The sequence below is a fragment of the Xyrauchen texanus genome, chromosome 23, assembly GCF_025860055.1.
Source record: "Xyrauchen texanus isolate HMW12.3.18 chromosome 23, RBS_HiC_50CHRs, whole genome shotgun sequence".
NCBI lineage: Eukaryota > Metazoa > Chordata > Actinopteri > Cypriniformes > Catostomidae > Xyrauchen > Xyrauchen texanus.
In genome coordinates this window covers 4,144,618-4,172,064 of record NC_068298.1, presented here as the reverse complement: position 1 = coordinate 4,172,064, position 27,447 = coordinate 4,144,618, and the positions used below count along the sequence as shown (strand labels likewise).

The 27,447-nt window shown below is 39.6% G+C and overlaps 1 protein-coding gene across 1 annotated transcript in view; it reads right to left on the bottom strand.

The window, feature by feature from the left end:
* Nucleotides 1-9,146: 9,146 nt before the first annotated feature.
* The window catches only part of LOC127663377 (monocarboxylate transporter 8-like), a 47,264-nt gene continuing 28,963 nt past the window's right edge, over nt 9,147-27,447 (bottom strand). The window contains exons 2-7 of the mRNA XM_052154935.1: nt 26,729-26,873; nt 21,434-21,914; nt 19,168-19,311; nt 18,581-18,809; nt 16,155-16,394; nt 9,147-14,523 (exon numbers count right to left, since the gene is read on the bottom strand). Of these exons, the coding sequence (XP_052010895.1) occupies nt 16,174-16,394; nt 18,581-18,809; nt 19,168-19,311; nt 21,434-21,914; nt 26,729-26,873 (1,220 nt within the window). The 3' untranslated portion in view covers nt 9,147-14,523; nt 16,155-16,173. The remainder of the gene's footprint in view (nt 14,524-16,154; nt 16,395-18,580; nt 18,810-19,167; nt 19,312-21,433; nt 21,915-26,728; nt 26,874-27,447) is intronic.

The window sequence follows — 27,447 nt, the reverse complement described above, 5'->3', positions numbered from 1 at the left end:
TCACTCTATCACAGCCTATACAGCTTAAAACAACTTTATTCACAACTCGCATTTGGCGCCCCTCTGTGGACATTTCACCCAGAAAATGGAACACGTGTGCCCATACGGCCAACAACAAATCAAATGAAATCACTTTATTGTCACACTACCATGTACACAAGTGCAACAGTAGGTGAAATTCTTGTGTGCAGGTCCGAGCAACATAGCAGTCATGACAGTGACGAGACATATACCAATTACAATAAACAACATATTTACACAACACAATTTACATATCAAATGTACACATACTTACACAACACAATAATTATATACAATGTACAGTAAACAATACACACAATATACAATAAATAAAGAGTATATGAAATATATATAAGTAGTATATTGAGGAGAATATGTTGACAGTCCAGTGTGAGATTATAGATTAATAAAGTGCAGTGCTAATTATTGATCCTGATAGATCAAGTGTTCAACAGTCTGACTGCTTGGGGGAAGAAGCTATCATGTAGTCGGCTGGTGCGGGTCCTGATGCTGCGATACCGCCTGCCTGATAGTAGCAGTGAGAGCAGCCCATGACTCGGGTGGCTGGAGTCTCTGATGATCCTCCGAGCTTTTTTCACACACCGCCTTGTATAGATGTCCTGGAGGGAGGGAAGCTCACCTCTGATGATGTTTCTGGCAGTTCGCACCACCCTTTGCAGGGCTTTGCAGTTGTGGGCGGTGCTATTGCCGTACCAGGCGGTGATGCAGCCAGTCAGGATGCTCTCTACGGTACTAGTGTAGAACCGTGTGAGGATGTGGTGGTTCATTCCAAACTTCCTCAGCCGTCTCAGGAAGAAGAGAGCTGGTGAGCCTTCTTCACAACGGCCTCAGTGTGGACGGACCATGTGAGTTCCTCAGTAATGTGGACACCGAGGAACTTGAAACTGCTGACTCTCTCTACCGGTGCTCCGTTAATGGTGATGGGGCTGTGTTCTCCGTCTTTCTTCCTGAAGTCCACTACAAGCTCCTTGGTTTTACTGACGTTGAGGGAGAGGTTGTGCTCCTGACACCAGCGTGTCAGAGTGTGCACCTCTTCTCTGTAGGCTCTTTCATCATTGTCAGTGATCAGACCTACCACCGTCGTATCATCAGCAAACTTAATGATGGCATTGGAGCTATGTGTTACACAGTCATGTGTGTATAGGGAATACAGGAGTGGGCTGAGAACACAGCCCTGCGGGGCTCCAGTGTGGAGGGTCAGTGATGAGGAGATGTTGCTGCCCATTCTGACCACCTGACGTCTGCCTGACAGGAAATCCAGGATCCAGCTGCACAGCGAGCTGTTTAAGCCCAGAGCCCGGAGTTTCTCATCAAGCTTGGAGGGCACTATGGTGTTGAATGCTGAGCTGTAGTCTACAAACAGCATTCTCACATATGTGTTCCTTTTTTCCAGGTGGGAGAGAGCAGATGCAATGGCATCATCAGTGGAGCGGTTGTTGCGGTAGGCAAACTGCAATGGGTCCAAAGAGGTGGGCAGAACAGAGCAGATGCAATCTCTGATTAACCTCTCGAAGCATTTGCTGATGATGGGGGTCAGAGCAACAGGACGCCAGTAATTTAAGCAAGTGATTATAGCTTGCTTCGGTACAGGCACAATGGTTGATATTTTGAAGCATGTGGGGACTACAGACAGGGAGAGGGACAGATTGAAAATGTCCGTAAAAACACCAGCCAACTGTTGGTAACAACAGTTACCACTTTGGCCACTGGGGGCAGTGTTTCGAATTTCGGTAAGCATAGACCGATTTTATCTAAAGAAAATTCAACCTACAGATTCCGATTTCACTGCGAGATCAGTCTGGGGCGTATGTGTTGTGCTCGTGCTTGTTTACGTTTTGGCATAAAAAAACAAGAATAATCTGATGGTTTAAAATCGAATGTAGGTCTAAACATGGTTTTCTTGCATTGTTGATTTTTGTTAGTTATCAGCGTATGCAATGCACTCCGTGTACTGCGGTGCATGTAAACGTGCTCATTGTTATATGTCCAAGATATTCTATTCAGCTACTTGTGTTACTATGTTGGATAATTATTTAATAGTAGTAGTAAATGTATGTATGTTCTGTCAATGTATATTTTAATTGATATATTATATAAAGATTCTTATCTCTCCACCTTTTTCCTGAACACGAAATTATACCAAAATTCACATGCATCGGTAGTTTTTCATCGGTAGTAAGTCAGTCCACTGGCGGCCATCTTAGAACCCCATGTATGGAGTGGTGGTGGTGTAGTGGTCTAATGCACATAACTGGTAAACTGGTAATCAGAAGGTCATTGGTTTGAACCCCACAGCCACCACCATTGTGTCCTTGAGCAAGGCACTTAACTCCAGGTTGCTCCAGGGGGGATTGTCCCTGTAATAAGTGCTCTGTAAGTCACTTTGGATAAAAGCGTCTGCCAAATACATAAATGTAAATGTAAATGTATCTATTTGAAAGGGGGAACTACATCTCATCTCAAAAACGGATGGTCAAAATTATGATCAAACATATTTCAAATCAGCAGTAAACCCTCAGATTATGCTAAAAAAATTAAATTTTCCCAGCTTGTATAACTAATGTGCATGCATGTTCTCGAGATGATTGACAGGCTATGTCTGTATCTAAAAGGTGATTGGGTCTTTTATCTGTAAGGTGGGACTTTCTTTCTAGATCCGTTGGCCGTTGGGCGCTCAGAGCTTCTTGGTTGAGCGCTCCAATTTCTCCCATTCATTAGAATAGAAGTGGCCCATCTCTCCTAAATAGGCTCTGCTTGCATCGGCATGTTTTTAGCAGATAATGTGATGTTTAGCATTCTAGGTGCCATTATTAAAAACAGCTGCAGTAGGTCAATAAGGCACAGATCGGATATCTTAAGATTTCAATGCACAAGTTGAGCCTGAACTCATTTTTACTCCAACTAACAAGTCAAAAGTTTGTTGTTCTCCGTCAAGATTGCTCGTTTCAGTAGTTTTTACATTGCAAAACCAGAAAACAGTCCTGTGGCAAACAGAATAATCATGGCACCACCCAGCAGTTGGTCAGGTAAACTGGGTGTTTAGAGATTTCAGTAGATCTATGCATTTTCACATTGTCAACTTTAGGTCTGTCTGTCATGTCTGCAGGGTACGTATGCATGCATGGTTTGCCATTTAGTCAGTCTGTTAGCTGGAAGCATTTCGAGAACAGAAGCAAAGCCTAATTCAGCACATGTGGCAGCACATGCTGAGTTGATTTTGACAGCGTGAGTCAGCACATCATCACTCATGTCTCACAAGCGCTACTGAAAAGGAATAGACATGGCGTTTGTGACCTCGAGCAAAAATGCCTTCTTAGTTATCCACATCGTAATGGATTAAATAATGCTCTTACTATTGTTTTCCCCAAACCCATTCCCATTACAGTTCATAGGCACTGTAAAAGTGAGTATTTTCTCTTTTGTGGGTTTCAATACTCACCTGTGACTAAGCGGTTGAATCAGGGGCACAGTAGTTGCTCTGAGTAACACAAATAAAATGCAAATGGTAATGTGATGTCTTACACAGATGGAGGTCTTCTTTCATCTGTCACCTAATTTCCAGAGCAGAGATCCTCAATTGGTGAGTGTTTGTCATGACCAAGTGCCCCCACAATATTTATACCATGATCATTGGAAACATGTAAATATTTCATGCTGCAAACCCCCCAATGTTCAAGCAAAATCTATGCCATTGGTCATGACACACAAATGGGTCACAGACAGGGCTGATAATAGGATCTATGGGGGGCGTGGGGGGGGGGGGGGCATGGTCACAGATCTGCTCTGACAGGGTCTTGGACAGCAAGTACAAGCAATGCTAAATCCTTGAATTAAATCAAACAATACAGTCATGCATAGTTAAAATAGCTAAATACATTTTTTAAAAGCTTATCAACATTTAAAATGGAGGGGGAAAGCTTCCTGTATCTTTTGCTGTTTTCAAAGGCTGTATGATTAATTAAACTCTACAGTAGCATTTATTTTGGCACAAATACAGCAGTCCCTTGGACAGGTTTGAAGACATGCCTTTAATTTAGTGTTTGATTTTAAGGACATTTTTACACGTTGGCTTGCCCATTTATGTCCAATGTAGAATCCAGGGCTGTCAAGGAAAACCAGTTCCATTATAAGATAAAGGTCCAATTAATCCTCTTCTTCCCTCTCCTTGACCTTCCTGCCTGTGTTATAAAATGTCATCTCATGGCCAAAGACAACATCCCAGTGACTATTTCTGTCCATTCGGTGACATCAGAATGATTTCAAATTTAAAGAAATTCATCATCCTCATGCACTGCTGGAAATATGATTGTAAACATTCCAGAGAAACCTCATTAATGTGTAAGAGCACTCAGATGCTCTTCTATGATGATTATTTTCCATTGCATGTGTGTGACTGTTGGTTGAGTCATTCTGGAATATACACTCAGTGACCACTTTATTAGGGACACCCAGTGTTGGGTAAGTTACTAGCTACTTATTACTCTGTCTGAAAAGTAATTGCATTACTTATTACTATTTACTTTCTAAAACCCTTATCAACCTCGCCAGATGACAAATACAAGGATAGACATGAAATAGTTATTTAAATTCTTTCAAATAAATCATATAAAATCAAATAATTTATTAATGAACTGACCAAAGAATTTAAGAGGGCTGCATTTATTTAGAAAACATAAATTTTAACATAAGACATTCAATTTCGATTTTAAATTCACTATTGTTTTATATAGAATTGTTCTATTGAGTCTATACAGCATTTAAAGCAATTACATCAGAAGTAACTGTAATTAAATTGCTGAAAAATTAAGAGTAATCCCATACTTTACTTTTTTAAATGAAAAATGACAGTAATGAATTACTTAGTAATGCATTTCACCCAACACTGGGTACACCAGTACACTTATTTATTCATGCAAAAATCGAGATTTCATGGCAAAATTTCACAAGCAAATGACCTTAGCGGCGGTTTGCTTGAGGTTCACCACTACCAACAAAGATCTGCAAACATCTAGCAAACATTTGTGGCGAATCAAAAGTTAATTTGAATGTGAAAATAACGAGTAGCAAATTTGCGGCTAGTTTAGATTTTTTGTAAGGGATTAAATTCTAGAGACTGTTGTGCATGAAAATCCCATGAGATTAGCAGTTACCAAAATACTCAAAGCAGTCCGTCTGGCACCAACATTCATGCCACCGTCCAAATCACTGAGATCACATTTTTCCCCGTTCTGATGATTGATGTGAACATTAACTGAAGCTTTTGACCCATATCTACTTGATTTTAAGCATTATATAATTATATAATTGCAATAAGTACAGGTGTACCTAATAAAGTGGTTACTGAGTGTATTACTAGCCATGAACTCTCAATTCTTGTAAGGGTTTAGGCTTTAGTCTCTTAAATGATTTTGTGTTTTCTTATGCCACTGTTAAAGCATCCTGCGCAAAATCAGCCCAAGCTGCCATTATTATCTTACTGTAGGTTGAAAGTCACACAGACTGAAAACATGATAAATTAAACATACTGTACATAAAATGCATAAATCTATTATTGAGCGGTTATAACGGCTTCTTTTACTGATATCATAGGGATTACATACATAGAATAAAGCAGAAAGCTAAGCCTAATATTTACAGCACAGACATCCACTAAAATTGTAATTTCAAAGTAGGTTATGGCACAAATGTACCCAGTATACAATATTCTCAGTGGCGCCATGTTTGATTTTTGACGCAAATTAAAATGTGGCTGTGAGGGATGGACATACAGTCCATTTTCTAGAATGCTTTTGTCTTCTGAAATGTCTTGAATATTTTTTTGTCAATGTTTTGTCAGTGGAACGATCCTAAACTCTCTAAACAACAGTACAACCCATTAAAGAGATCGCAAAATCTATCCCTCAGTCTCCTTGTCATTCCCGCCAAAAAAGTAAAGATGGCGCTACTGAGAAAAAGGTCCATCTTGACTCGTGTAGGCTAGTGATCCTGCATTTGACATAGAGTGAACTCCCCCTGCAGGTCCATCTGTATCATTACAGCAATGTTCTTCACATCTGATGCCCTCTCAATACAGCACATTTCTAAATGTTTAACCTTAAACCAGCTTAAAATTCATTTTAAGCTGATTTGAAGTACAAGCTTTACAGTTATGGCCTCAGTGACTGGCTCTGTTTCTAGGTCATGTTGTTGTAAACCTGGTCTACATAAATAGGTCAAATGGGATAATCTCGCTGGACAGTGACAGAACCTGACTAGTACACCAATACTATGTGATGTCCATTCAGATTAAAGTTATGTTAACAGTGTTGTACTTCGTAATCACAGGGGAAGATCTGTTCAAAATAAATATTTGAATAATAGCACCTTGTGGGCTTTCTACACAACAGGTTTACCCACATTGCAAATTCCTGTTAATGCATGCATGGTTTCTAAGCATAAGTGACATTGCAACACACACGTTGGGTTTTCATGTTTTATGAGGACTCTCCACAGACATAATGGTGTTTATATTGTACAAACTTTATATTTTATCCCCTAATCCGAACCTTAACCCTCTTAAAAAAACTTTCTGCATTTTTACATTTTCAAAAAACATAATTTAATATGATTTATAAGCTGTTTTCCACAATCATGACTGGTTGTCCACACAAAGTAAAACATTTCAGGTTTTACTATCCTTGTGGTGACATTTGGTCCCCACAACGTAGGGAATACCTAGACACACACACACACACACACACACACACACTCAAACAGAGCTCTTACGTATACATTACTGTATTTTACTCACCCACTTTAGGATTGTATATGTGACACTCTTGTTCTACCCGCTCTGACTCGAACCAACGTCTCTGGCATAGGAGGCGGGTGCACTAACAAGGATGCTGAAGGCTACAGCCACTAGCATCAGTCGCTAGTGCACCTCTTGAGGTCAGGAGAGTGAGGTTTACACACTGCACAGATATCTACCAGCTGGCTCCCATTACACTCACCCACCCCTATACCTCACTACCATCCGGGTCACGGCACCAATGGTCCTGGTCGCTCGCTCCGAACGGGACTCGAACCAACGTCTCCGCCGTGGGAGGCGGGTGCTCTAACAAGGAGGCTAAAGGCTACAGCCTCTAGCGTCAGTCGCTAGTGCACCTCTTGAGGTCGGGAGAGTCTACCAGCTGGCTCCCGTTACATATAGGGACAGAATAAACAGGCAATAACTCACCTATACTGTCACACACACACATTCTGTATGATAAAATGTTATAATTCAGTTCTCTTGACTTTAGGACATAAAACCGATGGCTTTTCTCACACGTTTTGTTTACATTGAGGTTCCTACATAGGGTCTGGTTTATAAAATGAAAGATAATTTTCATTGTTGGGTGAACTTTTCCATAATAACAAGTTATTTACTTAACTAGCAAACCATCAATTGTCAATGAATCAAGACAGAGAATAGTGTGGAAAGACTTGTATAATATGTTTATTGTTGGTTAAATAAAAGAAAAAATACAATTATGACTTAATCAAAAAATATTTTTCACATACACACAAAATTACATTTCTAGCAGCTCCGCTTCAATAATAATATTAAATTGCTAATATTTCATGATGATTGTAGATTGAGGTTTAGACAACCAGTGCTACAGTTGAAGAGAGAATGGTATATATATATATATAAATAGAGAAACACAAAGACTGGCATTCTGCCTGCTATAGCCTACTTTACTGACCTATTATGACAGCTTATAACCATTACAATGAGCAATACATGTTTTTGAAGCCCTGTAACCTGTATATGAGCAAAATACAGGTTTTAAAGCGTGTTACTTTAAGTGAATAGTTGCTATAGTAACACATGAGCACCAGGTGGGATGGACACCCCCGAGAGGTTACCTCTGGTTTACCTGTGTGTGTGTGCATATATGAGCAATGTACTTAAACGTAAGTACAGTGTTTCAATTAAAAAACATTTTTCAACTGTAAACAATATAATTGAGAAGCTTGGTGGAGTTTAGTACTGTTGGGTGGAGGCACATGGTACAGCAGGTCTGTTCTCACCCAAAATGTATTGTATGACTTCTGAAGTAATGGATTAAATCACTGGAGTCGTTTGAATTACTTTTATGCTGCATTTATGTGCTTTCTGAACACTCAAAGTTTTGGTCACATTCACTTGCATTGTATGGACCTCCAGAGCTGAGAAATACTTCTAAAAATATTAATTTGTGTTCTGCAGAAGAAAGAAAGTCAAACACATCTGGGAAGGCATGATTTTGGGGTAAACTGTCCCTTTAAGGGTAAAAAAAAAAAAGCTTAATTTTCGTAATGCAAAATATAATTTCTTATGATATGCTTTTGATTTTAGTGAGATTCATCCAATAACTAAAAAATCGGGTTTACATTCCACAAACAAACGCACCATGAAACATCTGTAAAATATGCCTTTAACAACCGAGAGATTTAAGAAACCAGCTTGTATTAATATGCAGGTGTATAAAAAATGTGTTTAAAATAAAAACGTCTGCACTCCCTGAGTTTCTGCAAGACTGTCTGTCTGTCTATCCATCTATCTATCTATCTATCTGTCTGTCTGTCTGTCCATCCATCCATCCATCTATCTATCTATCTATCTATCTGTCTATCTGTCTGTCTGTATCTATATATATATATATATATATACATATATATATATTGTCTATGTCATATACATGTGTCTGTCTGTCTATATATATATATACACATGTCTGTCTGTCTGTCTATATATATATATATACACATGTCTGTCTGTCTGTCTATATATATATATATATATATATATATATATCTATATATATATATATATATATACATGTCTGTCTGTCTGTCTGTATATATATATATATATATATACATGTCTGTCTGTCTATATATATATATACACATGTCTGTCTGTCTGTATATATATATACACATGTCTGTCTGTCTGTATTTATATATACATGTCTGTCTATATCTATATATATATATATATATATATACATGTCTGTCTGTCTATCTATCTATCTGTCTGTATCTATATATATATATGTCTGTCTGTCTATCTATCTATCTATCTATCTATCTGTATCTATATATATACTATCTATATATATACATGTCTGTCTGTCTGTCTATCTATCTATCTGTCTGTCTCTATATATATATACACATGTCTGTCTGTATTTATATATACATGTCTGTCTATATCTATTTATATATATACATGTCTGTCTGTATTTATATATATATACATGTCTGTCTGTCTGTCTGTATTTATATATATACACATGTATGTCTGTCTATCTATCTATCTATCTATCTATCTATCTATCTATCTATCTATCTATCTATCTATCTATCTATCTATCTATCTATCTATCTATCTATCTATCTATCTATCTGTCTGTCTCTCATCCTGTCTATCATGCATGTACAAGCTCACACACATCATAAAACATGGTGTAATAAAAACCTCTGCATCTAAACTCAGTACAAATGACAGAACAATAAACTGAGGGATCCAGTTCCAGGTAGAGAAACGATACATGAATGATCGATTTGAGGCTCAAGAAAGTCATTGAATCTGCAGAGCCAATCACTGCAGGAGAATCACAGGTAAATAAACACACACACATTAAGTGCACTGCAGGGTTCAACCAATGTCAGCACGTAACCGTACTCTGAGGTATGCATGAGTCATTGTCTTCATCAGCTCTATTAATCTACCATTAAAACTCCTCAAACAAGCATGTTCATGTCAACATTTTTACACAGTACTATCAACTGAACATGTGTCTTGCAATCTAATTGAGCGAGATCTCACTAAACACATCAAGAACAGGTCCAGGTTATATTTCAGCCGATTATTGAACGTAATAAGAAATTATATTTAGCTAAAAGTAAAGAACAGTTTAAAAACAGTTTATACATCATGGTAGTATTTGTTATACTGTCTTTAAGTTGTGCTTCTTATATAAAAATGAAATGTAGCCATTTTATTTACAGTTAAACTGTATAAATCTATTACATTAGAAGATTTACACATAAAACATAATGTTCCATTTGTTAACATTAGTTAATGCATTAGGTATCATGAACTAACAATGAACAATATATGTTTACAGCATTTATTAATCGTAGTTAATGTTAGTTAAAAATATGATTCTTCATTGTTTATTCATGATACCCAATGCATTAACTAATGTTAACAAATGGAAGCTTATTATAAAGTGTTACCGTGAAATAATAATTACATTTTTTTTTAAAATTTTGTTAAACATTACACTATTTAATATGATGGAATTTTGTTATGATCCTGATATGTGTAAATAGGCAAAAATGTATCTAATGAACATCTAATGGGAGTTACTCATTTAAAAATAATAGTTATTTTTAATAATTATTATTATAATAATTATTCAAACATCTTAGGGGGTCCTGGGTATCTCAGCGAGTATTGGCGCTGGCTACCACCCCTGGAGTCACGAGTTTGAATCCAGGGTGTGCTGAGTGACTCCAGCCAGGTCTCCTAAGCAACCAAATTGGCCCGGTTGCTAGGGAGTGTACAGTCACATGGGGTAACCTCCTCGTGGTGGTGATTAGTGGTTCTCACTCTCAATGGGGCGTGTGGTGAGTTGTGTGTGGATCGTGGAGAGTAGCATGAGCCTCCACATGCTGTGAGTCTCCGCGGTGTCATGCACAACGAGTCACATGATAAGATGCGTGGATTGACGGTCTCAGAAGCTGAGGCAACTGAGACTCGTCCTCCGCCACCCGGATTGAGTAACCGTGCCACCATGAGGATTTCAAAACAACAGGCTTCATTTATTTCCAGCAAAATTGACAGGTGATTTGATTTAGAGGTGAAATATGACCTGAACATGTTTTCGTGACATTATGTTGCTTTACTATTAAACCTGAAGAACAGGGTTGATTGAGGCAGTCTGGTTAACATCTTCACTATCTCTGTCCATTATTCTGTTCTTTGTTTTTAAAACCTACAGCCGTCTAATGAGACGTGTACCTGAAATATACCTGAACCGAGGTTGATTAGTACTAAAGGACAGGTCTCCATGACAACACAGACAGCGATTGGGGCTTCTGGGTTCAATAAGTTGACAAAGATGAATGGACAGCACACATGCAAGAGAGAGAAATGGTGCATTCAAGTCATGTCGGAATGATCGTATTTGCGAGTTAAGCGTACACGAATGCCACCGCAAAGTCGGAATTAGTGGGAAACTCTTCTTCAAGCCCTGAATTCCCAATCTGGCGGCATGTTGAGGGGCATGGCGGAAGCCAATTGTTTTTGGTAATAATTTAGTTTTACTTGAGGATTGTAAGTGTGTAGTTAGGTTTGTGCATTTTATTACTGCTAATGATGAATAACGCAAAACTAAGGAAACAGCATTTGCAACACAACTACATTATATCCATCGTTATATGTGGCCGCAGAACACACTTAATGCACGGTTTCACTCTTCATTTTGTTGCAATTGTGCAAAAAAGCATTCTGTCTTTGCTAGTAAGTGAAAAAGAGAGAACGAAATCTGAAATTGTAAAACGGATCCATTCTTGAACGTCATATTTACGATTTCCGACCTCGTAAGTATTAACCACCCAGGAGGACTTGAATGCACCAAAACTACTCTTTTCTGAAACTAATTGAGCTGCCCTGCTGTCCTTCTGAGGGGCCGTTCACACCAAAAACCTTTTTTTTTTTTTTTTTAGCTAGATGGACATTTTTGACCACTGCGCCATGCCACGTCTCGCTGTGAGTTTTTTTTAGAAGTTGTGTCAGGTTAAAAAGAACGTCAACTTTTAATAAGCAAGTCTCAAGACACCTGCGTTCTGTGCGGTCTTTTTTTAGTGCAGGAACACATTCGTTGTGAACAGCCCATGAGGCAGCATCATAGCTGTTTTGAAGCCTCACAAGTAACTTTGGGACTTTCAACATTGGCAGCAACTCTGTAGGACACAAGTGCTCCTCGCTGTGAAGCGTGCAAAACATTCGACTCGACGACTGATACCAGTTTGAGTTAGCATGTTGCTAAGCTAATGACAGACTCCGATAAGCATGAAAATACATAGCACACACAAATATTGGGTAAAATTGTACACTTTTAATGTCGCTGCCAACCTTTTAGAACAGCCTTGCGTCTGGAGCACATCTAGGTTGGCTTAAAATGCCGTCTAGGCAGTTCACTAGGTTTTGGAAAAGAGCCAATGTGTAGAAAAGAAACGAATGACTGCTCATACCAAACACATAGACATGGTGTTGTACGGTTGGTATCGACCAATAAGAAAACATGAAATCATTTGAGATCAAACGTCACTTTTTCCACATTATAATTGGTTAATACTCATAAACATGGCCCACTTTGTGTAACACTACATTGTGGGTTTTCTTTAACAGAATCACAGATTTGACATTTTTATAGTGTCTTCATAGTTTCAGTTCAAATCACACTTTGATTGTCTTCATGAGAGTCCATTCCACTCAAGTCAGAACGCCGGATTGTTCTTCCAAGCTCACAAAGAAACGTGAAACAATCTCTTAGTGAGATGCAACATAAACAAATGATTCATTCTGAAAAAACACAACAAATGGGAGTCAAATGGGGGAAACCCCCCACAAATACATAGAATTAGAAAACCTATTTAAATGTAGTGTTTACGGTCTGATGAGGATTCCTGCAGGTTTACAGCTCTATGGACCCTTTAGATGTTGTCTGGCTCAATGGTCATGGCACAGTTTGTGTACTTCTTACTGCATAGCTGATTATCAATTTACTAGCTTTATCAGATATAATTAAGGATAAAGGATAAGCTTTTGAAACATATCATAAAAACGAGTCCTTGTTTAGTTTTCGACATAATTCACAGTTGCGGTAAAACAACTCACGGCTGAGGTTATCAAAGTTCATGGCAGAAAGTGTACAAAGATAGACGAATTTGTCTCATAAAAGTTTCCGTAAAGGTGAAGTGTGCCACAAGTAGCAAATGTAATCACAAAATATTTCCCAAACACTCCCCCATCTTCCATTGGACGGATGCCTCTTGGTTGAGTCAATGTTGCTATGCTGGGCTGGTCAGGATGCTCAAACAAACAGAGCAATGTTTTAAAAGCGCAACAGTGTTTTATGGTTTCCTGGGAAATCCACTGACAAATATCTCACAGCTGTCTCTGCATATTAAAGGAATATTCTGGGTTCATGTATTATTTAAGAGGTTAAGTTGTTGAAATGGTCATTTTTACAGTCGTTTTAGAGTTTTAGGGTTTGGTGATATTGCATCGTCATGGTAACGAAGTTGTAAAATTGGCTATACATTTGCTCAGAAAAGGTTAGTAAGCATTTTAGCACACTAAAATCAAGTTTACACACATATCCTTTATGTCTTGTGGCTTTTTGAAACAGGGAGTATTTTAATGGTTAAAAATGGGCCCCCATTGACTTCCATTGGAAGTGCCTCACTGTGACTTCGATTTTATTTATTTTTTTAAAGAAACGGAGGGACGAGTCGAAATAGTTTTTTGAGGTAATCAGGAATGGACTGGCAATCTGACATACCGGGCATTTTCCCGGTGGGCCGACGCACTTTGGGGACGATCAGGGCCATGATAAGCTAAAATGAGCCACCGCGTTATACAGACCACAAAATGGTGCCACGATATGCAGAAAAGGACAGTGACCCCCCCCCTCCCCCAACAACTTTTGGGCAAGTTGCTATGTAAAGTCCAGCCCTGCTGATAATCAATATTATGCCACAAATGCTGTCGATTGATCTTTTAACTTGTATTGAACCCGGAATATTCCTTTAGTTTGGGATAGGAGAAAATATTTTGACTTAAAGCATTATATACTTCAGCTTTAAAATCATATTCAAAGAGTAAAGATAAACTATGGTGGATTTTGAAAAAGAAAACCTTATTTTGGAAAAATCAAAAACATACAAGTCTGATAATCTAGCACAAAACAAATGGAAATAAAGATGTATTAAGCGTCATTTTAATAAATCTTTAAAACAACACTTTTATTGTGCTGGAAATGCACTCTTCTCTGGCTCCGTGTCTTTTTAAAAGGTGATAAAGTATTCCCTTTCCTGGTTTTACGGGTTCGACTCCGCTCCCTGTGAGAAACACCAGCTGGAGTTGGTTATTTCAACGCAAACCAGCCTGTAAAAGTTCTTCAATCACTCAGGAGCCGGCGAAAATGACAAGGTTTATTGTCTTTGATAGAAGGAGGTCTTTTTTCCAGAACAGAAGACAAGGGGGGAGAAAGCCTCGAGACCACATATTTGATTAGAGCCAAACAAATCAAACATCATACACCATCTCTCTCTCACTCTGTCTCTCTCTCTCTCTCTCTCTCACTCTGTCTCTCTCTCTCTCTCTCTCTCTCTCTCTCTCTCTCACACACACACACACACACACACAAAGAGCAGTGCTGGTGAGATTAATCCCTGCAGAAAAAAAGAGAAAGTGAATTAACAGCTGTCACACACACACACACACACACACACACACACACACACACACACACACACACACACAGTTGATTTGCCATGTAGTTCATATGATCCATCAAGTATTTAGCAGCTGACAGAAACAGCATTTTAAAATGAGTATCTGTGTCTTTTATTGTACTTTATAAAACTCATCCAGTTCTGAATGGTGATTGGTCAATAAAGTGTTCATTTCGAGCTAAAAGACACAATATAGTAACAGTAATATGAAACACCTCTTAATGTATTTTTGTCTTGTTGTCCAGTAATATCTAAACAACTAGATACATTTACTTGAGATATAAAATGACACTCAGTAACGTTTGTCTTTGTGTCATCTTGGACTTAGAGTGACACCTAGTGGTGTGGATGCAGCATCATTCAAAATCAACAGTTTCCAGTTACAGATGCCGTTGTAGAAATCCACTCTTCACAATCAGCCATGATTCATTTAATCCAAGAGTGAAAGTGTCCAATAACAAGACGGTTAATGATATTAAGTGAGTAGTATTCAGCTGGTCATGTGATTCTAAAATGGCAGCCCCCATGAGGGCGCCCCTGCCCCATGTAGAATAAAACAGCTTTTATAAGCTTACTGATATGATTAGAGTCCTCATCTCATGTGTGTGCTCAAGATTTTATACATGTGTTGCCAATGAGAATTAATTCTATTAGAAGTAAAACTTCTTTAATGGGGAGGAAATTGCTGAGTGCACCTTTAAGACAAATGTAGTTCAATTGAGTGAGTTTACACTTAAAATTTGAATTAAAATTGATTTTTTATTTATTTTTTTACTAAAATAGTTTTTACTTATTTTAAGCATAAATTTGGCAAAATTCTCTTAATATTTTATAAATGTCATTCTGCTTTTCAAGTAAATGTATCTTTTTCATGTTACTTCATAATGAAATTATGTGAAAAAAATTAATGATTATTTTGTTTTATTATTATTTAAAAAATGTATTAGTATGTGTTGAAATTAACATTAACCAAGATTGATAAAAGCAGCAAAAATATTGTTCATTCTCATTATATGTTCATTAATGGAACCTTATTGTAAAGTTTCAGCGTAATTTTCCACCTTTCAATATAATACAATTGCAATACAGTTGTATTTGTGGCATAATGTTGAATATTTTTTTATTTTCTCCTCTTTTCTCCCCAATTTGGAACGCCCAATTCCCAATGCGCTTTAAGTCCTCGTGGTGGTGTAGTGACTCGCCTCGATACGGGTGGCGGGGGACGAATCTCAGTTGCCTCCACATCTGAGACCGTCAATCCGCGCATCTTATAACGTGGCCTGTTGTGCGCGTTACCGCAGAGACGTAGCGCGTGTGGAGGCTTCACGCTATTCTCCGCGACATCCACCCACAACGCACCACACGCCACACCGAGAGCGAGAACCACATTATAGCGACCACGAGGAGGTTACCCCATGTGACTCTACCCTCCCTAGCAACCGGGCCAATTTGGTTGCTTAGGAGACCTAACTGGAGTCACTCAGCACGCCCTGGATTCAATCTCAGGACTCCAGGAGTGGTAGTCAACATCTTTTATGGAACCTGGAATGTACCACATGCGTGTTTACCTTTGTTTGGTGGTGGGCTTCATATGTGTGTCTCCATGTCGGTGTATCCCGGCAGCGAGTCTCCGTTTGAGCAGTTCGTCAACATCTTTTCCATGCTCGGGTCGTTTGCCTCTTTTTGCCTTCTTTGCATGCGCCAATGCACCAGAGGCACAAAAAACATTACGATACCCCCCACCACCGGCGGGACACCAGCCAGATAAAACGCCACGTGGTAGTTGCCAAAATAGTCACGAAGAAGTCCTGAGAAGAGAGAGAGACAAATGTGAGATTACATTTGAAAAAGTTAGTTCATCCAAAAATGTTTCTCATTCCAAATGTTCCAAACCTCTTGACTCTCTGAAGGAGACAGGCAATATATTCACACTGCTCTTTTATATACCAAAAGGGGACAGATGCGGTCAAGTTACTAAAATGACCAAAAAAAACCCACTATAAAATAAGTCTGCTTGACTTGTGCGCAAGATTTGTGAGAGGAACAGACCCAAATTAAGTCGAATACTGGTGCGATGCTACACAGATGGGAATATTTTCAGCAATACATTTTGGAAAATTCACTACACAAAGAAATAAGATGACATGGAGTTTGCACGGACAACTTTCATGGTTCTTTTTTTATCAATTTAGAGCTTGACGGCATATGTCGCCATTCATTTTCTCTTAAGGCAATGCTTTGAAAATACATCTTATAAATGATGCTTTGCCGTTCCCGAAACAGTCCCAGAGTCCTGAAAGCTAACGACAGTATTCTACAAATGGACCTTGAGGCTCCAGGAAAGGTCCATTTATCAGCGTTTGGGCCAAATGTTGTGGTATGTCTAGTTCTAACTTGAATTTGGCCATTGAGGTTGAGGAACTAGCGGAGCATATGGAGCCCGTTGTTGAACGAGAGCATTTGTGTCAACAATTCATACTAAATGTGCTCGCTGGGAGACTGGGGGACCTTGGAATTGACCCTCTAAAATAAATCTTGATCCTGTTCACTGGGGTATTAACTGGAAAAACACTTACACTGTGTGTGTGTGTGTGTGTGTGTATGTTTGTCCTATCTGGGGAAAGAGGCTATGAGGAGCATGCTGACCGATTAAATCAAATTGTTTAGCATATTTACATAAATTTGGGGTAAGATCCAATGAAAGCAGTTGGGGCATGTTCAAAAAAGTGGTGCATTTTTGACATATATGGCAGAAATTCTAGTGAGGTGGAAATTGAAACTGATGATGCGAGGAATCAAAGGGACAATTGGGTTTCTATGCAATTTGGTTCAAAGTTTATGAGCTGAAACTTATGTGAAAATGTAAACTTTGGATGACACAAGATGGTTTGAGAGAGCAACTCCAAATTTGGCATGATTAATGTTTGTACCATTCCTAATCAGTGTGCCAAATTTCACACGTTTTTACCATATGTTTCTAGTTCACATATGGGGCTTTTCCACTGCACGGTACAGCTCGAATTGACTCTGCTCGCTTTTGGGGGGTTTTCCACTGTGGATAGTACCTGGTACTTTTTTAGTACCACCTCAGTCGAGGTTCCAAGCGAGCCGAGCCGATACTAAATGTGACGTAAAAATCCTGCAGATCACTGATTGGTCAGAGAGAATCGTCACTACTAGCGTCACTGGATTTGGATTTGCGACACGGGACATCAACCCGCTAGTTTTAAAGTTAGCAACAGCGACAGCAGTATCATTTGTTCACGCGACTGTCGAATTGTACAAAAAAAAGGCTGTGCGCAAAACCACGCCATGGTCAATAAACGAGGTGCAGACGTTCCTCTCGTTAGCGATGAGCGAAACGACGCAAAATGAAAAAGTCTTTCAGGAAGTGTCTCAGCTGTTGGCCACACACGGCTACCACCGGACCTACCAACAGTGTAGGGAATAGTACAAAATGATTTAAAAGTGACTACAGAACCATCAAGGACCACAACAGCTGGAGTGGTTCAAACAGAAGAAAGTGGATCAGTGGTTTGGCCAAATGGACACTATGGATGGTACATTAACTCTATACTCTGCTCTATATAAGCTTCACTTTATTTAGTTGACCAGCTACTGGAAAGCTTCTAAAACAACCAGACCAATTTAACTGTTACACTTGTGTAAAATCTCCATGCAACAAATGCTTTATGCAGCACAATCAGCTAGTACCTAACAGCTAGCGGTCGTGTTATTGCTTGTGGTTTATGTTTGTGTCGTGTTTAAGATGATGTCATGGCGCAACTATGACGATCAGCCTATAATCCCACCCACGTTGAGGCGGCACTGGAAAAGCAAGCTCAGAAAAGTAAAGCGAGTAGAGACGAGTCAAACCATAACATGCAGTGGAAAAGTGCCAATAGACTACCAACATCTGGTGTACCCTGTTTGCATGCAAAGCCTTTGCAGAAAACGGCATTTAAAGCCATTGGCAGCAAATATCGCTACTCACCTGCGATTGGTGGTCCAGCTGTCATTGGTATGGCCATGAGGCCAAGGAGGTAGCCAATAGCTTGAGATGCCTGCATGGGTCCTACCAATTCAAAGGCAATGGGGGCCATGATAGTGATGAAACAGCCATCACAAAGACCCATTAACACGAAAACTACCACAAGACCTTCAAACACAGCACACTGAGGTATAAGCATGGACATCAGGCCTAGCAGTATGAATGAGGCCACCTACAAACACACACAAACACAGATCTCATTAGGACATAAATGTTGTGTTCCATCCAAATTCAGATATGGGATATTAATTTACATTTACACATTTGGCAGACGCTTTTATCCAGTGCACTTATTACAGGGACAATCCCCCCGGAGCAACCTGGAGTTAAGTGCCTTGCTCAAGGACACAATGGTGGTGGCGGCTGTGGGGCTCGAACCAGCAACCTTCTGATTACCAGATTACCAGTTATGTGCTTAGACCACTACACCACCACCACTCCACACATTTATGGTTTCATAATTATGGAATTGTGATTCTATTGTATTGAAACAGACTTAAAGAAACCATGTTCCTGCTGGATTTCTGTACCTGCATGTAGATTTTCTGCACTCCTGGTATGAGGTCTCCAACCTTCCCAAACAGCAGTCGACCCACCCCAGACGACGCTCCTATACACACGAGCAGCACCCACTCCCTCTGAGTGTCTCCAAACTGCTCCTTCACAAAATTCATCTGCCACAGGAACAGAAAATTCATCAGGGGATTCAGATATACATACACATGTGACCTCAAAGACACCAGAGAAGGGTTTTGATAAGGAGTGTGATTCCTGTGGGTTGCTGGACTCAACAGTCAGCTTTGTACAACCATCTCCGGCCCCTTCGTTTCCATTTTCCGTTTTCTTCTCCCTTATCAATGATTGCATTAATACCACTCAGTGGTGGGAACACAGGAAAAGCCGCTATAAGTTAAATCTTTCCGCTCGTGCAACGCCCTTCTTTCAAAGGCGAGAAGAATGTGGTTAAAAATAAAAAGGACATTAAAACCTCTTTAGAAGTGTTTCCTGACCTTGAAGATCACAAGCGTGAAGATTGAAGGTCTTTTGAGAACGGCTTGAATGTGAAAAGCCTCAGGGGCACATCAAAAGCCTTGAGATTTCACCTCTAGAGTTAATGTGAAGGCAGGGCTTTCCTATTCCAACATGTTCAGGGACCAACCTTCAAGCTCCAAACACACATACGTACAACAAAAGCCGGGACAATGTGTTTACTTCTAATCCGAAGCCTGTAAAAACATGACTGTGGGTGGAAGAGAAAGATTGGGGCGATGGGGAAAGGTCTCTCATCGGGTTTGAATCAACGCCCCCAAAATACACACACACAACCTCTAAGGCACATCCACACACACACACACACACACACACACACACACACACACACACACACACACATACACATTCACACACACACACACACACACACACACACACACACACACACACACACACACACACACACACACATGTTGTGTTTCCATGTTTTATGGGGACTTTCCATAGACATAATGGTTTTTATACTGTACAAACTTTATATTCTATCCCCTAAACCTAACCCTACCCCTAAACCTAACCCTCACAGAAAACATTCTGCATTTTTACATTTTCAAAAAACATAATTTAGTATGATTTATAAGCTGTTTTCCTCATGGGGACCGACAAAATGTCCCCACAAGGTCAAAAATTTTGGGTTTTACTATCCTTATGGGGACATTTGGTCCCCACAAAGTGATAAATACACGCTACACACACACACACACACACACACACACACACACACACACACACACACACACACTTCCAGTACACTTACATGACATCTAACAAAAGTGGTGTTCATTTGACGAGCTTTGGGCAAAGTCTGGTCTGTTTTAATGGTTTTAGAGGAGTTTGGTCACTTGTCGGTTGGTCTGTTTCAATGGCTTCAGAGGGGTTTGGGACAATTGTCGACTGGTCTGTTTTGATGGTTTTAAAAAAGTTTGGGACGCTTGTTGGCTGGTCTGTTTTGATGGTTTCAGAGGGGTTTGGTGAACTTGTAGGATGGTCTGATTTGATGGTTTAAGAGGGGTTTGGTGCACTTGTAGGATGGTCTGTTTTGATGGTTTAAGAGGGGTTTGGAGTGCTTGTCGTCTAGTCTATTTTGATGGTTTAAGAGGGGTTTGGAGTGCTTGTCGTCTAGTCTATTTTGATGGTTTAAGAGGGGTTTGGAGTGCTTGTCGTCTAGTCTATTTTGATGGTTTAAGAGGGGTTTGGAGTGCTTGTCGTCTAGTCTGTTTTGATGGTTTTAGAGGGGGTTGGGACGCATGTCGTCTAGTCTATTTTGATGGTTTAAGAGGGGTTTGGTGCACTTGTCGTCTAGTCTGTTTTGATGGTTTTAGAGGGGGTTGGGACGCTTGTCGGCTAGTCTGTTTTGATGGTATTAGAGGGGTTTGGTGAATTTGTAGGCTGGTCTGTTCTGATGGTTTTAGAGGGGTTTGTGATGATAAATTAAATTTCAGCAATTTTGCATGCAGCTCCTTTGCGGTCATTAAATTGCATTATTTAATGACCGCAATTATTATAATTGTTCATTTTTTTTAACATGTTGTTTTTAATAAAATGAATCGCACTGAATTAACGCATTAAATTGACAGCCCTAATATTAACATAATGCATGCCATCATGACAAACTATTAGGGCTGTTGATTTAACACGTTAATTCAGTGCGATTTACTGATAATGTGCTATAGTGCTGATCAGATGTTATTGATGACCGAGTTTGACTAATCCTTTAACCCTCAATCTCAACTCACAACTCACCAGGTGTACGTATGGCACAAAGTATCCCAGCACTGCCGTGGCGACGCCGAAAGCCCACACCCGATAGGTCAACACTCTGAACACACGCACATTAAAGTACTTCCTCACTTTCACCAGGACCTTCTGCCACTTGCTCGCTGACTCAAAGCCAGACGGAGGACCTCCCTCCATCCCCATGCCTGGCATCGGTCCCATTCCACTGGGCATGAGAGGGCGGAAGGTGAGGGCGAGCAGCGACTGGACCAGCATGAAGATACTGAGGACCTGGAATGTTCTAGCGAGGCCCATAGGTCCTACTACTTTCTTAATCAGCACAGGAAGCCCCATAGAGAAGAGGCTGCTGCCTGCCGTCACCACGCCGTTGGCGAGCCCCAGTCTTTGCCGGAAATAATGCCCCAGGATCACCAGAGAGGGCTGAAACGCAAACGACGAGCCACAGCCAAACAGTATTCCATATGTGAAGTATCGAAGACCCAGTGTGCTAAGGAGAGAGAGAAAGAGAGATGCAGGTAATGAAAGTGCTCTTCACATGCCTTTGTTAAAGGGATAATTCACCCAAAACTGAAAAGTCTCTCATTATTTGCTCACCCTCATGCCATCTCAGATGTGTATGACTTTCTTTCATCTGCTGAACACAAATGAAGATTTTTAGAATAACTTCTCAGTACTTTTGGCCCATACAATGCAAGTGAACAGGTGCCAAAAATGTAAAGCTCCACAAATCACATAAATCAGCATAAAAGTAATCCATAAGACTCCAGTGGTTAAATCGATGCCTTCAGAAGTGGTGTGACAGGTTTCGGTAAGAAACAGATCACTTTCATGTTCTTCTTCCAATGTTTTTGGTTCTTCACATTCTTCATGCACATCGCCCCCTATTGGGCAGGGAGAAGAATTTCTAGAAAAAATCAATAAATATTGTGTGTTTCTCACTCACACCTATCATATCACTTCTGAAAATATGGATTAGAACATTGGAGTCATTTGGATTACTTTTATGATGCCTTTATGTGATTTTTGGAGCATCAACATTTTGGCACCCATTCACTTGCATTGTATGGACTTGCAGAGCTGAAATATTCTTCTAAAAATGATAATTTGTGTTCTGCAGAAGAAAGAAAGTGATGCACATCTGGGATGGTATGAGGGCGAGTAAATCATTAGAGAACTTTATTTAGGGGTGAACTGTCCCTTTAAGTTGGATTTTTCATATTTGACCCAAGTGTGCCACACAAGCCCTCAAAAGTGAAGCCAAAACGTCTCGATCGCCCCCCCGGTGACTGGTCCTAGTATAGGTTATAAACCCCGCCTCCCCATGTTATTCAACGGGACGTGAGACCAACTAAACAATTAAATTACACTTCACATATCTTTTTTCCAAAGACAGTTTCTGTCATTTACATCACGTTGATGTCATTTCAAGTGTTTGTTTTCAAAATAAGTTTGTTTTTAGTTATTTGATGCTATAAAAACGGTACTGTGACGTCATGATTGACAGCTGTGATTGACAGGTTCTCTGAGCGAAGTAGTCACTGAAGCACCAACTGACTTTTTTGGGATCTTCGGAGGACTGAGGAGATTGGAGCTTTAAATGTAATATCTAAATTTCTATAATTAATTATTTCACACCGTCATAAGTCAAAAGTCAAAAGTGCAGGGCGTGTGCTTGCGATTGATTCAGCGAGTGAGGGCGGGGCCTTGATTTCGCGGCTTTACTTCCTGCTCACTACTGCGCAGGTCTGGTCCCGAAATCGCAACTGCGCAGACTCAAGTCCCAAGATGTCAGCGCCATATCGGGACACTGGCGGCTTCAGTTCTCACCAATGGAAAAGAGCGAAGGGGCGTCGTCCATCTTTTTTTTACAGTCTATGATTAGAACCAATTTAAAAAGGGTCAGCAGTAAATCTTGTCCTTATTAAGAACAGCCATATGACCTGCGAGAACTAATGCTGACACACCCAGCCAGAGTTGATGAGTGTGTGTGTGTGAGTATACAATGTATAACACACTCCTATTAGGAGACTTTATTTAGTTAATAAAAGACCTTGTGTGAAAGATGATGGATTGAGAGTCTCTGCGAGATGGAACTGAAAACCCTGAACGCTGCTGGAGACATTCAGTGTTCATAGGGAAGGGAAAGTGTGTGTGTGCGTGTGTGTGTGCGTGTGTGCACTTGTTAGCATTTGTGTTTGAGTGTTCTCCAACCTTTTATTACAACAGAAAGAGCTTTTTCAGCTTGGAACAAAACCAGCACTTTGTCCAACTGCACATGGATGAGATAGAAAGAGCTGCGGGGGCACTGTGAGGGGCATTTGGAGAAAACGGACAATAAAGAAGAAAAAAATTAAGAAAAGTTTGGGAACAAAGAATGTAATGATTTCAGAAATGTTCTGCCGTGCAGGAGTGTGGTCCTGCTGTGCACTGTGTGTGTGTGTGTGTGTGTGTGTGTGTGTGTGTCTGTGTTGGCACTGTTCACCAGCGTTCTGTTGAAAAAACAAAAAGGGTCTCTATAACAATTTATATAACCACACTCTTTACATAATCAGCAAGGTCATATCATGAGTCAAAATTTTCCTTGATCTTTTGAAATAAAGCAGTTAACTGTGCTGTTAAAACATACAGTAACTTTCAGAACTCAAAACCTCCTTTCCAGCCCAAAAGAGCATTTATTAATCCTACACTGCTGCAAAACATGCAATCACGTTACTAAACCTACTTTGCTTCCAATGTGATATTTATGTGGCTCGTTGTATACATCGTGGCAGTTTCCAGGTGAAATGACCACTAGAGGTGCTACAACAATCAGCAACTTTTTAGCTCATAAACATGTACTTTTCTTCCAATGTGTTATGGTGAAGAAAGAATCTCAGCTCAGTCGGTCCTTAAAATGCAGGTTGATGGTGATCAGACATTTGAAGCTCCAAAAATCACAGACAGTCAGCATAAACATCATTGATATGACAAATTAATATCTACTAAAGCAATAGATTGCTTTAGGCATGAAAACTACTTTAGAACTATAAATTAGCGCTTCTAGGAAGCTCTCGTGTGATGTATTCGCGATGGCATGTTACGGACGTATTCTCGCGTTCTCCTCTCGCTTCAGACATCCAGGATAAGCACATAAATGCACCATTGTGAGTAAAGAAACAGATAAATACAGATCTATAACCTTCTGTACAGCGTTCCTATTACTTAAATGTAAACAGCGTTGCTCTTCCATGTGTGTCGTACATGCCTCAGTTCTCACGTGAACATGCCAACGTGATTACGTCACACGTGCATGCGGCAGCTGACTGGAAGCGATGATTTAGAGTTGAATCGTGTCTCCCTAAAAGACATTAATTGAACAGATGGTTTATGGATGACGTTTATGCTGACTGTCTTTGATTTTCGGAGGTTCAAAAGTCTGATCACCATCCACTTGCATTTTAAGGACCTTCTGAGCTGAGATATTTTTCTATTTTTCTCCAAATGTGTTCTGGTGAAGAAAGTAAGTCAAACACACCTGGGATATCATGAGGGTGAGTAAATAATAAGGGAATTTTCATTTTTGGGGGAACTATCCCTTTAGAAACCTCATCTGTTTGGGAACATATTTAACTCGCTTTTAGCGCCACTCAGTGGACATTTCAACTCAGAACTGCCAAGATATGTGTAATGAATAGGGATGCACCGATCCGATACCTGGATCGGTATCGGCTCCGATACTGAAGCTTTTAGACGGACTGGGTATCGGTCTGACGAGCCCTATCCAAATCCGACACTATGTGTTAGTCAAGTTCGTTACTGTCAAGCTCAAAAAATGACATAAAAGAACCATAAAACACCATTAAATTAGTTCATATGACTCGTGCATTTTATTGAAAGCCACTTGAAGACGTGCAATAGCTCTGTGAATCACAAAAGCCTGTTTTTAATAAGTAAATATATAAAATGCATGCGCAGCTCCAGCGTGTCAGTGAATGGTGCTGCTCTGTTTACACACACTCGCGGCTATTTTTAGCCTTTACGCGGTGTGGAATATTGGAGCGCTACTCAAGAACAACATCTCAGATGTAGATGCTCAAAAGTTCGATTCACTTATAATATGCATTTAGATTATGCATTTACCAGAATTTGAATAAGAAGTGAATTAAACAACTGTGAACTTGCCTACAAACAGACACACATGCAGGACGTCCTGGAGAGATCGGAATGTCAAAATAAAAGCGTGAGGGTTTAAAAGTTAAAGGTGCATGATTGAGATATATTACTATATATTATTATTATAATATATTAATATTTGTTTAAAAAAATAAAAAACAACACTGGTATCAGATTGGTATCGGCCCATACTGAGATTTCCGATATCGGAATCGGAAGAGAAAAAGTGGTATCGGTGCATCCCTAATAATGAACCACACAATATCATCTTGCAAAAATTCTGCCAGTCACCTTATTTTATGAGATCCGGCTTGAACTAACGAGTAAAATGTGTGGAAATGCACCAAACCTTGTGCTGTTCCTGGTTGTGTGTAGCACCTACTGCTCTGCAGATCCTTCTGGAGAATCATTATGTTACAAACGAGCAGATGAAGTTCATTTTTAACAAGATCCCTGATCACATCAGTCTGATCTTAATGTTTGAGCAGCACATTTCAGCACAGAATGTTTTATAAATCTATCACAATGAGACTTTTATTGAAAAATGTGGCAGCAGCGACTATATTAGACCCGTTAGGAAGCCATGTACTACTCATTTCACATGGGCATAGAAGCCTTAAAAGCAAAAAAATAAAAACTAAGGGTCAAAGGGTCGAAAATGGTCATGAAAAACAAAATGAAGCAAACTGCGACCTGTGACGCATGCATCATACACATCTTTAACATTACTTTATACATCCCGACAGTTAACGGAAACACTTCGAGGAAACTTAGACATGTCTAACGGTTAAGGGAGAAAGATACACACACTAACATAAACATTGTGTGTTGTGTGTCTGTATTTGTGTTGGTGCTGTGTGCGACTTGTGAACCCGCTAATATAACTCATCATCAAGTCTTTTTAGCACAGATTGTGCACAGAACATTTGAAAGAATATTTTATTAAAATGTAAAAATGACTCTAAAGAGTCTTTGTGTAGGTTACAAGCCCTTATCAAAGTCAATGGTTTGAAACAAACACACGTGGGGGAGTAAATGATGACATCGGGTGAACTATTCCTTTAATCACATAGGACTAATCACATCAGTAGACATTTCTGATTTACAACTTTGCACACAAATGGAAAAAAGAGAACAAAAGGTATTTACATTGCAAAGGAACTGGTGAGAAGACCAATGAAGGCCACAAATGCTCCGCAGACGGCCGTCTTTCTGCAGCCGAAATGATCAGTGAACATACTGACCACAGGAGAACAGAAAAATATCATCCCCATTGCCAACGCTCCGACCCATGCTGAAAGAGAGAAAGAGAGACAGAAAGAAAGTGATTAAAACATTTGGTACTTGCCATTCAAACGGTACCACCACAATGTTGTGTGGTTGCTATGTCATTGCTATGCGGTTGCTAGGTGTTTCAAATGTTTTTTGGTGCATTGCTATGCAGTTGCTAGGGTGGTTGGATGGTTGCTAGGGTGTTTGTTTAATGTTTTGAGTTAAAAGAGCCCATCTCCAAGTCTCTATGATATTCAGGCTTTTAGATATGGATTCAAAATATGTCAAAATTTGGTTGATTTAATTTTTTATGATTATTCAAACCTTCTCTGCCAATTTGAGGCCCTATTTTGAAGCCTATTAAAAAAAAGTCTCAATCATGTTTTTTGCATGATTTTTATCTGGGAGGTTCAAAACTGGCTGTTCCAGAACATTCTAATGGAACATTCTAATGGAACATTCAAATGGATCATTCAAATGGAACTCTTGGCATTGTTCTAATTCCGAATACGTACTTCCACTGGAACTTCACATAAAGATCAGTTAATTGCTTTAAAGCTACTGAAAAAAAAAAAAAAAAAAAACCTAAAAACATA